Below are 12888 nucleotides of genomic sequence, written 5' to 3' on the forward strand. Positions count from 1 at the left end.
GGCGTTTCTCTCTCACCTCCCATCAAAATTCACCTGTTCTCATCCTCATCTTCTTAAGTCCCTGATATCTAACTTTGCTAGGACGTGTGATCCCACAGATGGTTAGTCCTTCAAAAGAATTTATTTGTATTCACACCCACAAGGATGGTGAAAACTAAAAAGACAAATGACAAGTGCTGGTGAGAATGTGGAGAAACTGGAATCCCCAGATCCAGCTGGTGGGCATGTAAAGTAGCCCCTTTGGAGAACAGTTTGTCAGTTCCTCAAAATGTTAAATAATAGATTTACCATATGACCCACCAATTCCCTTCCGGCACTATACTTTAAAAAAAAAAATTATACCCACACAAAACCATTTATAGGAATGTTCACAGCAGCACTCTTAACAACCAAAAAGTGGAAACAGCCCAAAAGTCCATCCGCTGAAGAATGGATGAATAAAATGTGGTCTATCCATACAATGTGAGATTTGGCCGTACAAAGGAAAGCAGTGCTGATACACGCCACCACCTGGATAAGGCTGACGATGTTATGCAGAGTGTAAGAAGGCAGTCACAAAAGACCACATTTTGTATGATCCTATTTATATGAAATGTCCAGAATAGGTAAATCTGCAGGGAGAGAAGGCAGATCTGTGGTTGCCGAGATCCAAGTGCCCAGGGAGAAATCAGAAGTGACTGCTAATGGGTTTGGGTTTCTTTTGGGGGTGACTGAAAATGTTCTGAAATTGACCACAGTGATGGCTGCACAACTCTCTGAATGTACTAAAAACTAGTGATTTGTACACCTATGTGGGTAAACTGTACAGTATCTGAATTCGATCTCAGTGAAGCTGTTTAAAGGAAAGAATTTATCTGGAATCACACAGGAGGCCCTTCAGGCCTCAGCGAAGTGGCTTAATTCACTGGCTGACAGGTGGGAGAGTGGCTTGGAGGCAGAGTGACCTTGCTCAGCAGCTAGGATCTTTCCACAGTGAGCTTCCCGGAAACCTGTGGAATGAAGCCTTCGGGAATCCTCCCCCCGCACCCCACAGACACCGAAACAGAAGACACAAAACCCGGAAACCAAAATGTTCCTCACCACCGCGCTCCACACTTTTATTGTCCATCTTCTTCACATGGCAGACATAGAACTTTCCTCTTCCCCAATCCAGACCCATGCTCCAAGACCATCACTGACCGGGAGACACCGCTCTTTAAAAATAAAACCCACCCAACTCTTTTCCTGATGGGAACATTCATGATGGTATTCCTGACAGTCTGAGAGTGTCGGAGGCCGACCAGCACGTTCACACATGCAAAAAAAAAATGAGTGTCCCCCGGGCCCCCCACCGCATTGTCCAGAATTCGCCACTGGCTGAATCCGGTGACTTTCCAGGCTTTGGGTTCGTGGGCCTTCCTCGCTGCTGAAAAGGAAAGCCCTCATGAGTTGAGAGGCCGGGGTGCAGGTCACAAGTGTCGATGCTGACGGGGCGAGAGCGTATCATTGGGACAAGGAACAGCCACGGGGTTTCATGCTTGTGAGGGTTCATTTGAGGAGCGGGCCGGAGGAGTCCAGTTTGTGAGACTTTAAGACACACCACGGTTTTTAGCTGGGTGGGAAACAGGAGACCTGTGACGCGGGCCACCAGTCAGCATTCTTCTGCCCATGTGAGGATCTCATGAGACCTTTCTCTGTCCGGGACCGTTATCAGACCCCACACTGCAGCCAATCGACTGATTAATTAAATAACACAAGTTATAAAACTTTAAAAAGGGGGCATTTACAGTCAGGGACATAAATACGTGCTTTTAAAAGTGTCTACGTACATATTTACAGAGTTGCAAGATCAACCATAGTAGCCCTGAAAAAAAGTCCCTTTTTTTGTTTGTTTTTTGCATGACCACTCGTGTGCAGTCTTCAGAGCCCCCTCCTTCCACTTTCAGTCTGATGTATGTAGCCCCACTGAAAATGGGGCCGAGAAAACTGCGCCAAAGAGGTCTCAGACATCCTTGTCTGGGGCCTGCCCCAAAGGCACAAAACCCAAGACCCTCACTGAACTGGGTCCAAACTCCTAGCTCAGCTCACCCGTTTCTCCGAGACATGGACTGTTCCACCAGGTATGGAGCCAACTCCATCGCTCCCTGGCAGGTGATGGACGGCCTCTGGAAATCACTTTCTCTCCCCGCCTAGGCTTTTGAATCCTCCCATTTATTTTTCATTTCCCAAGTTTTGTTAGTTTGTTTCCCTTTTCAGCCAATCTGAGAAGCTCCGATACTAAAGGTGTTGATGGTCCCTCCAAGCGAGGCAAAGAAGCACATGGGGAGCTCTCCCCCTGGCCCCCACAGCATCCCAGCCCCGGCCTCTCCCACAGGAGGAAGGAGCCTGATCTATAAATGGAGTTGAGGACTTGCTCCCAGAGGCTGGGGACTGCCGAGAATGGCAAATCTGGAGAACACTCAGGAGCCAGTGGCTCAGATTGCTTAGGCAAAGACGGCAGTTTTCCAAGTGCGTGGGCCAAGGGGGGATGGTCAGCAAGGCTCCAATGTGTCTACACGCTAAGGGTTCCCAGAGACGCTGGGGGCGAGGGAAGGCGGGGGCAGGGCTGGCTGGAAGGGGAACTTGGCCTCCTCCAAAGGCCTTCCCTGGCAGGGCTAGAGCTGACCCCGGGGCCAGGCCCAGGCCCAGGTCCCCGCTGAGGCAGAAGACAACTGGAGAAGCAAAAAAAAAAAAAAAAGCAGGATCAAGGAGCTCTTGAAAAATTGCATAGTAGGAGGGGCCCCATCCCAGCAGGAAGGCTGAGCTGCAGAACACAGTCCCGGGGCGGCACCCAAGTGTCATGCACGGGGTGGAGTCAGCTGCCTCCCTGCCTCCCCGGGGCCCAGGGCCCTCGTCCGCATACCACACACGTGCACGCGCACGCACACACGCACACACACACGCTCTCTCCCGCCCTCTTGCAGGCTCATGGATCTGGAATAGGTCGGCGCTCCCTCCGGGGCGGAAGGCCAGTCCCTTTGGCTTCACTGCTTCCAGGTCACTTCAGGTGCTGGGGAGAAACAGAACAGAAAAATAATGACAGTGGCATATTCAGGGCCTTCAAGCAAGATCTGGCTTCATTTCTCTAATTAAACTAATTTTGGAAGCATACAACCCACCTGGAAAGGTACGGATTGATGCACTGTTAGTGAACACACCTGCGTGCCTGGCCCCCAACTCGAGAAACAGCGAGACCAGCCTCCCGTTAGCCCCGGCCGGGCCCCTTCTAGGGTAACCACCCTCCTCACCCCCAGAGTGACCACGCTCCTGACCATAGATGGGTTACACCCATTTCTTAACTTAAATAAATGGAACCAATTAGTACACATCCTTTTGTGTCTGACTTCCTCTGCGTAACGTGCTTGTGAGATTCACCTTTTCCAAGTGTGAGGCTGTAGTTCTTTCGGGCCCCCTGCTATCGGATTCCAGCACAGGGTCGGGCCACTGTCGTTGGCCTAGTCCTCTGCCAGTGCACAACTGGGTGGTTCCCAGCTTGGGGCCATCGTGAGTCACACTGCTAGGACGTTCTAATGTATGTCCAGATGCCACTACGGTGCACACGTGCACATGTTTATGCCAAGTGGAGGTGCTGGGCAGTAGGGTGTGCATGTATCACACAGGAACATTCCAGATGTGTCCTCTGGTGCACACGAGAACACGTTTCTGCTGAGAGGATCCCTAGCAGTGTAGCTGCTGGGCCCTGGGGAAGGCACCTGTGCGGCTCCAGCCGAGACTGGCTGACAGCCTTCCAAAGGCGTTACACTGTTACCCCTTAACTTCATGCTAATACTCGAGACCACCGTGGCGGCCGGTGACACGGATCCCCATTTCGAAGAAGAGAGATAGAGGCTCAGAGAGAAGGCGCTTTGACAAGTTCAGGCTGACGACGAGTGGTAGACGTGGGACTTGAACCCGGGACAAGCCCCCTCCAGAGCCTGCGTGTGCTTTCTGTCTTGAGGGAGTGGCTTAGCCCACCGGCTTCCTCCGCCACGGAGGGACGCCCCGATCACAGTACTCGGCACAGAGCCAGGGAGCCAGGCACGGGAGCGAGTGCTTCATGACGTCTGCTGCACCGGGTTGCAGATGAGCCTGGCACTGTGCGGGGGCCAAGTTCAGGGGCTCAGCTCCCTCACCCAGTGGACCTGACCATCATCACTATCATCACTGCTACTGGTAACCACTATTATTATTACTGCTGATACTAATAATAATTCAATGAGAAGAGTAATAATAGCAGCGCTGATTTATGGAAGACATACTACACACCAGGCACTTGCCTAAGTGCTTTTCATATACTAAGCTGTGCAGTCCTTACAGTAAGCCCACGAGAGAGGTAGAGCCGTCCCTCGGTATCCACAGAGGATTGGCTCCAGGACCCCCATGGATATCAAAATCCGTAGATGTTTGAGTCCCTTACGTAAAATGGTGTAGTATGGTATTATTAACCCATTTTACAGATGGGCAAAGTGAAGAACATGCCAGGATTACTGGAGCAGAAATTCAGCTCCAGAAAGTGTGCCCTCAACCACCACATGATGTCAATTCCAACCCCCGAGACCTCCTGATGGGGCTGGAAAGGGAGACGCCTGTCACTGTGGAGCAGGGTGCCTTCGGAGAGGGAGCCGCCCTTCCCCGCAGCCCGCACGTGTCCCCGTCCACCTAGGCAGAGCAGCAGGAGGAGAAGGCAGAGGCTGGGCCAGATGTGGAGGGGCCTGCACTCCCCCGTCTGGCGGGGCTCATGCAGGTCGTTGAATGGAATCCACAAAGAAGCCCCCTTGCCAGCCCCTCACCTGAGAGGCAGCCCCTCCAGGGAGGGGACCCCAGCAGCAAGGGCTGTGGCTGGACCCCTGGGACTGGAGCTGGGGGGAGGTTGGCAGAGGCTGTGCCGGAGGGGAGCTCTTCTGCAACAGAGGCCCCCCACCCATCCCGCTCGTGGGACCCCATGGGAGGTCAGCATCAGGACGCTTGCCCCAAGTCGGCCAGTCTCAGCCAAAGGAGTAGTGACAGCCAAGAGGAGGGTCATGACGGCAGCCAGACAAGTGAGAGGTGCCCGCCCTTCCCTGGATCTCCCCTCCTAGACCCTCGCCCCCCTGGACTGGAAAGAGACAGAGACAAAACAGGACGAGCAGTGGAGTTGCACACTGGACCAGGCAGTACAGCCCTTTTTATGCCTAAAAGCGAGCAGAGGCTCTGGGCTTTGCTTGAGACACGGTGAGAGCACAGAAAAGGGAGGCACAGGAGAGGACAGTGGGAACAGACACTGGAGGAAAGCCAAGATCCCCGGGGATGGTCCCTCACTCGGGGCAGACTGTCCTGGAAGCTGGTGACAAAGCTGCTACCTGAGCAGGGGCAGCAGGATGAACCGCAGTCCTGGGCGCCTTGAGGAGGTCACCCTTTCCTCAGAGTAGTCCCCACCCAGCGCACGTCCAGTGGGCAGACCACATAAGGCCCGTCATCCGTCGGGGAGGTAGAGGACTGACCCCAGCTCCGCCACCTGCCCCTCTGTGTCTCAGCCTCCCTTCCTGTAAAATGAGGGTGTTGGCCCACACGTCCCTTCCCATACTTAATCCTTTGCCGTGCCATTTCAAAACACGTTCCTGGAACTGTGAAACAATGCTGTGGACTGAACCGTGTACCCCCGACCACTGCACTCTAACCCCCAGTGTGATGGTACTCGGATGTGGGGCCTTCGGGAGGTAGTTAGGTTTAGAAGAGGTCATGAGGCTGGGGCCCCCACGATGGGATTTGTGCCCTTCTAAGAAAACACCTCAGAGCTTCCTCTCTCTGCCAGGTGAGGACACAGCGAGGAGGCAGTGTCTGTAAGCCAGGAAGAGTTCTCACCGGACCCGATGATGCCAGCACCCTGACCTCAGACTTGCAGCCTCCAGATCCCTGAGAAGTAAAAGTTTGCTGTTTAAGACCCCCGTCTCTGGTATTTTATTATGGCAGCCAGAGCAGATTAAGACAAATAGTATCCGTAAGATTTTTTTTTTAATGGTCATCTTTTTTTAAAACAGTAACGTAAGCATCACATACTTATTATAAATAAAAATTTGAAAATTAGAAAAAAGTTAAATACGATTTTAAGGAGCAAGTTCATCACTTTGAAATTAGACCGTTGCGTTCTGAGCGTCACTGCTGGTGAGCAAACAGAAGCTGCTGGCTGCAGACGAAAACTAAACTGGGCCTCCGTTCATCCAAGCGCCCAGCTTGGGAAGCTGCACAGGTTTGAAACCAAGGGAGAAGGCGTCTGTCTAGGGTCGCCTCAGTGGCCAACAGAAACAGCCCGGCTGTGCAGGAAGCTGGCCAGCTGCGCCTGGCTCTCCCTCAGGCTGCAAAAAACACCTGCTGGGAGCTGGAAGCCACACCCTGCGGACCCATCAACACGGAAGTCCATGCAGCCCTGCCCGAGGGAGGATCCCAGGACGTGAGTCGGGTAGGGACCCAGAGTCGGGAACTGCTCCTCCTGGCACTGCCCGCCGCTCTCCAGAAGGCTCTAGCTGAGCACCCCCCGATCCAGACCCCAATTCTGCCACCTGCAAAATGGGAGGGGGAGGGCATGGTCTCCCAGGTGGCATCCATTTCTGCTTTGCACCACTTCCTGCACAGCTCACGCTCACGTCCCCTCCGGGGAGCTGGTTCCCAAGAGGCGGGCTCAGTTCTGGCTGCGCCAGACTCTCTGGGGAAAGTTCATTTTATGTCCACTCCCCTCCCAGACCTCCAGGGAAATAAAGCCTCGTGCAGAAACGCCCACTGCTGAGGAGGGGAGCTTGAGCAAGCTATCAGTGAGGGGACAGGCGCGCACAGCACAGAAGACCCCTGCAGCCCATCATGTCTTCACAACTGCGCTCTCATTCCAAATGCCCCTGGCCGCATTAAGCAGGCATCCCAGAGCCACGGGGGCACCTGCAAATGCAGATTCCCAGGCCCCCGCGCACCAGCGTGCTGGTTCAGTGAACTGGAGTGGGACCCTGGGGTCTATTTTTAACCGGTGCCCTAGTCATGCTTGAGAGACTGGTACACGGACACAGGGAAAGAAACAGACGGTGTCACCAACAGGGAAACCCAAGCCTCGAGGTCACTGGCCGAGCCCAGCCTCCTAGAGGTGAAAAGTCCAGCTCCTATGAAAGAATTCAGGTTTTACCATCAGGAAATCTAGAAAGAGACTTCTGGTTCAACGTAAACCTAAGTTTAATGTTTTACGGATTAGTATTACTTCTCCTTTCAAATAATATTGTGGGGACAGTGACTCTGCCCTCTTTTCTGGGTTAAAGCTTCTGAAGGATTCGATTAAGTGCTGAGTGTTTTTATCATTATTATTATCGCAGTAACGATCGCTAATTCTTACCTGATGCTTACTATGTGCCAGGCGCTGTGCCAAGTGCTTCGCACACATCGGACCCTTTTAATTCTCACAGTCCCATGCAGTAGGTACTGCTGTCACCCCCACTTTACAGATGTGGAAACTGAGGCTCAGAGAGGTAAGGACAACTTGTTGAGGCCCTGCAGCCTGTAAGTGGCAGAGCTGGGACTCGAGCCCAGGTGGTCCAGAGTCCGCACCCACTGTGCCCTCCCTGCAAGGAGGCCCCGTGCCCCCCTACACACGGGGGTGCCCCACATGCCGTCATACCCAGCCCCTTCTCTCCTTCCCAGCCCACCTCAAAGCCCAGGCCCAGCCCCTTGGCCCCCAGCGCCGCTCCACCCTCCTCGTACCTGTCGGGGAGCAGGCGAAGCGTCTACTCTTTGAAGAGGGATCCCTGGAGCGGGGCTGCAGCTGTGGCCTTGACATTCCTACACTGCCTGGTGATGTAGGGGGCGGCTGGCGGCGGACACCGGGACGCCAGGCGGAGACTGTAGCTGTGCGGGGGAGAGGAATAACACACACCATCACCAGGAGCCCAGCCCGGTGGGGTCCCCGACAGCACCCGGGAAGCCCTGGTGCTGACACTGCCTCTCTGCAAGCCAATGGGACGTGAGCTTTAACAGCCAGTGTGAGCTCCCTCAAGCTCCGTCCACCCTCTTCTCTGCCCTCGGAGTCGACGGGCCAGCAGAAGCACCCGACCAGCCGGGTTCCGAGACCCTGCGCCCAGCAGGCCCACCTGGAGGACCCCCGCTGCACGGGCAGGCAAGCTGGGAAAGGATGCTCGCTGCACAGACGGAAGCTTCACTGTTTCCCTACCTGCCCCCCACCCGGCACTGTTCTCCCACAAAAGCATGTGGGGAGGTTCTGGTACCAAGTTACAACCATTGCCTACAGGGGGGACAGGGGATGGGGGCAGGTCCCCTCCAAGCCATTAACTCTGCACTTGGCACCTATCCCGGCCTCACTGTGCCAAGAACTTTAGTGTCCGGGATCTCAGAGGGGGTATAAACCTGGATCCTGTGACATGGTTTGGTCCTACTTGCTAGTTCAGCCCATTAAACTGGGTTTCTTTTTCAGGAAAACATTAAAAATTTTTTTTCAAAGATAGGCAACCCAGACTGTTAGTTATTCCTCCCCTTCCTTCACCCAGCTGACGCGTACTCAGCTTCCAGATCTCAGCTGGAATGCCACCTCCTCCGGGAAGCCTTCCGTCTCTAACCCCTGGACGAGGCATACCATCCTGTGGGCTCCCACTGCCCCCTCGTACTGCCCCATGTCAGAGCCCTTGTTATGCTGAATTGCAATCACAGAATCGTGTGTCTGCCTTCCTGAGGAATCATGAGACCTCAAGGTCAGGACCCCAGTCTTGTTCGTGGCTGCATCCCCAGCTTAGCACCACAAAAATAAGTATCTGTTGAATAAGAACAACATATATGGTGCCCAGAACAACATATATGGTGCCCAGAATCGTGTGTCTGCCTTCCTGAGGAATCATGAGACCTCAAGGTCAGGACCCCAGTCTTGTTCGCGGCTGCATCCCCAGCTTAGCACCACAAAAATAAGTATCTGTTGAATAAGAACAACATATATGGTGCCCAGAACTGTGCCCAGTATTTTACACGTATCAGCTATCTTACTCTTCCTACAGCCCAGCCGGGTGGAGACTCTTATTAGCCCTAACTGCAGATGGGGAAGCAGGCACAGAGAGGTTAAGTAACTTGTCCTGGGTCCCAAGCCTGGATCTCTAGGTAGAAGAATGGAAGTGAGGTGGGCGGGAAAGCAGAAAGGACATCACTTCCAGGGACCGCACCTGCTCCAGGTGTTGGCCCAGAGCCTCTCCATCTGAGGGAGCAAGTCCTGGGAGTGGGGTCCACCTCAGAGCTGAAACATCAGGGATTAGACTCGTGGTTCTCAACCAGGGCGCACACTTGGCAATACCTGGAATGTCTGGAGACATTTGGGGCTGTCACATTTGCGGGGAGGGACGCTGCCGCTGGCCTCTAGTGGGTAGGGCCAGGGATGCTGCTTAACATCCTAAAGGCTCAGGATGGCCCCCGTGACAAATGACCACCCCCAGGTGCTAACAAGCCGCGGCTGACCAAGGAGCTCTCGCACATCCCGGCTAGAACAGATGAACGTATCCACAGACAGACAGAGCATGCCAGAGGGAAGACTTCTGCTCTCTCCACAAACGAAGATTCTGTCTGAGGGCCTGGCTGTCAAGGCTCAGGGTTGCCCCCCACTTGAATTCCTCCCCCTCACGGTGCGATCAGGCCTGAGCAAGATTCAAGGCAGAAAACTGAGACCCAACACTTGGCGGCAAGTCGGCGCCCCCATGGGACCAAAAGGCCCATGAGGTGGCCTGCAGGGGGCACGACCCCTTGACCAGCCGACCCAACGCTGGGAGACGACAGTCACCTGCAAGGCTGCCTGGAAACTCAGATGACCTGCCCGCCCTTGTCCGGCTACGGAATAAGGGACAGTCCTGGCACATCGCAGGCCCCCTGCACTGTCCCCTCTTTCGGGCCATGTCTCCAGCAGAATGTAGCAGGACGAGCAGCAGCTCTGGGGACAAACGGGCTGGCATCATCGTTTCTAGCTCCCTCCTCTCCCTTACCGTCACTACACATCTATCGAACATTCAAAAGTCCAGTCATGAGAACGGAGTTAACACCGCGGACCTCCAAGTCCACTCTAGCTGTCAGGCGTCTCTCTGCTCCCTCCTGCTTCCGTTCCACCCTCAGGCTCCTGTGGCCCCGGGGCCACCTCCACCAGGGAGCAGGCTTTCTCCCAGCCCTAGGCGCCCACCTGTAGCGCTAGCGATCAAGGGCAAGGCCCCCAAAGGCACCGCCTGGCCCCGTGGAGGCCCCCACAGGCTGATGTGCACAACAGCCCGTGACTCCCGAGTGCTTTCTCAGCTGTTACCTCTGGCATCTGTCAGCAGCCCCCGAGGTCGGAAGAACAAGCGCTTTTATATCCATTCCATGGAATGAGGAGACTGAGGCTCAGACAGATGGAGATTTTCCTGGGGGAGAAGAGCCCAGGCCTTTCAGCTCCATGGGCCACAATTTCGGGGGGGGGGGGGGTGGCACCAAGTCACCACCTGGGTGTTTCCTCTTTTGGGACTGGGGCGGTGGTGTCCGGCAGGACAGTCTTCTTCCTGAACGCGAAACCCTTTCTCTGGTCAGAGAACTCCTGAGAGCCCAGTGGCTGCCCGCAGCTGAGGAGGGAGGTGAGAGCACCCAGATATTCTCCAGGCCTCAGCACGGCTACGCTTACCCTACGAGGACCTCGTGATTCTCGGTTCCCCAGTCACCGACTGTGTGACCTTGGCCAGTCACAGACCTCTCTGAGCTCCAGTTTGACCACCCACAAAATGAGAAGGGTGATTTTATCTCACAGGGTTATCCTGATGAGTATGTCCAGTATCAGTGAGCATGGTGTTTGACTGTGGCTGTGGTGAGGAGGGGGAGTCTGACCCTGGAGGCGGCAGCCCAGCCATCGGAGGCCGCAGGGTGAGTTCCCATCCTCGCACTCGCTGGTTGTGCAACCCTCTGGCCTCCCGCCTCTGAACCTCAGCTTCCTTGTCTGTAAAATGGGACAATCCCTGCAGCCCGCAGATGCACGGCAGGGCTAAGAAAAGTCCTGGGGACCAGGATACAAGGGCCCTTTGCCTTCTGAGAAGAATTCAGCACAAGTGGGATGTTTCTGGAGCTGTGACGACAGGGAGCATCGGAGCAGGAGGCTGGCCAGGGCCCTGCCGGCTCCGCCTACCTTCCTCCCTCTCTTCTGCCATCAAGGCCCCCTCCTCGCTCCCACGCTGGCTCCCCTCCCATCTGTTCCCCTTCCCTAAAGATACATCAGAGATGTCCCTGAACCCTGGGCTCCCGGTGGGGCTGAGTTCTTACACATACAGCCTGGCCCCGCCGGCCTTGCAAACCTGTCCTGCTCCGGCGGCCCCCACCACAGGGCTTCCTTTGGCACATCCGCAAGGAGCCCTCTTCCCCATGGCCCTCGGCCCATGCAGCCGCCACACCCATGACGTCAGAATCTCTCGGGTGGTGTCCGGCATCAGCATCCTTACGCTCCCCAGTGATGTCAGCGTGGGGCCCAGGATGGGAACTGGTGCTCTGCAGACGCTCCCGAGGCCGCCCTCCAAGCCTAAACGGCCTGGGTCCTGACCTCTCCGCACACACCCCCCACATGCGGGTCCATGTTATCTATGAGGTTGCCTGGTGAACACCGAGACTGCGGGTCTAGGACTGCGGAACTGGGCTGGGTCTGCTCATCATCACAGCCTTAACACCTAATTCTGAGCTGTGTGGACAGCAGACCCCCAAGTGTAATGAGTGTAGACATGAGCAACCCTAGACTCATGGTGGTCCTGCCACACAGGCTTCTGGGACACAGAAGGGTGGCATGGGGAAGGTTCCAGTGCAGGTCCCGAGCAGAGAGAGTGACAGCAGGGCCCGAGAAGGATCTGACAGGGTTGGCCTGTCTGCCTGGGGCATCAACACAAGCTAGGGAGTCACAGGGGAAGGTCAGCACCTTGACCGGTCTTCCTGGAGCTGGACCTCACGGGGTTGCTGGGCAGAAGGTGATGTCACTGGGAGCAGTGCCCACACTTGATCTCTCATTGCAGGGCCTTCCTGAGGGCTGGGGACGCTGGGGCCAGGGAGGTGAGGCAGCAACAATAAAAACTCAGGAATGCCCAATAAAAATGAGGCCCCACCCCAACCGGGGTCCCCACTTACGGGACAATTCTTTGAACCCAACTCTGCAGGCCTCAGGCCTCCCTGACAGACTCTCCTCGCTCCACTCGGTGCAGGGGGTCAAGTCCAGAGGACGTCACACCTGCAGGAGAAGTCGCAGCCTTGCGGGGCCGGCTCGGGCAAGGGGAGCCCCGGCAGGAGGGAGCAGCGGCCCCCTCAGCACCCAGCTCTGTCCCGGCTGCGTCTATGCCTGTCAGTGCACTTCTCCCCCAGAGCCACCGTGTTCTAGACCAGATGCCGGCCCTTCTCTTCCCCTCTAGCTGAGCCCAAACGGTCTGTTTTCTTCAAAGGAAACTTCTAAGGAATGGGAGAGAAAAACAACAAGAAAACAGGAACAAAGGCAACTGTGACCCGACCGACGGATGCACAGAAAACAGGTCCCCAACTCAGGGAGGAAAGGGGCTGACGGGCCTCCCATGAGGTCCATATGGGGAAGCTCCTTTCAATGGTAAAATTCTCTAAGGACACTAAGACGACGATGATGGCCACCCTGCCTCTTACAGTCGACTTAGGCTAAAGAAGTTAAAAAGATTGTCCACTCTAGGGACAAACCGTTGCATAATTTGGAGTTGCTGGGACTGAGAAGCCGGTATGAGGCATCTGTTCTGATCACATGATTTTTAGAACTCAATGCCTGGTGCCCCTCCGAGGCTGCCAAAGAGAAGGGGTGGCTGTCCTGATGGAGAGCCTTGTGGGAGCTCAGGGGCCTCCGTGCTACCCAAGGCATCTCAACCA

General features: G+C 55.3%; 1 protein-coding gene across 6 annotated transcripts in view; it reads right to left on the reverse strand.

Moving 5' to 3' along the window:
• Nucleotides 1-1072: 1072 nt before the first annotated feature.
• Nucleotides 1073-12888, reverse strand: part of PRDM2 (PR/SET domain 2) — a 110075-nt gene continuing 98259 nt past the window's right edge. For 5 of the 6 annotated variants that reach the window (XM_072975345.1, XM_072975347.1, XM_072975341.1 and 2 more), the window contains 2 exons: nt 7732-7875; nt 1073-3028 (listed from right to left, as the gene is read on the reverse strand). In XM_072975345.1, coding sequence (XP_072831446.1) covers nt 7755-7875 — 121 coding nt within the window. In that variant the 3' untranslated portion in view covers nt 1073-3028; nt 7732-7754. The remainder of the gene's footprint in view (nt 3029-7731; nt 7876-12888) is intronic. The other variant, XM_072975344.1, reaches the window with a different exon arrangement.

This window comes from Vicugna pacos, chromosome 13 (assembly GCF_048564905.1).
Source record: "Vicugna pacos chromosome 13, VicPac4, whole genome shotgun sequence".
Classification (NCBI taxonomy): domain Eukaryota; kingdom Metazoa; phylum Chordata; class Mammalia; order Artiodactyla; family Camelidae; genus Vicugna; species Vicugna pacos.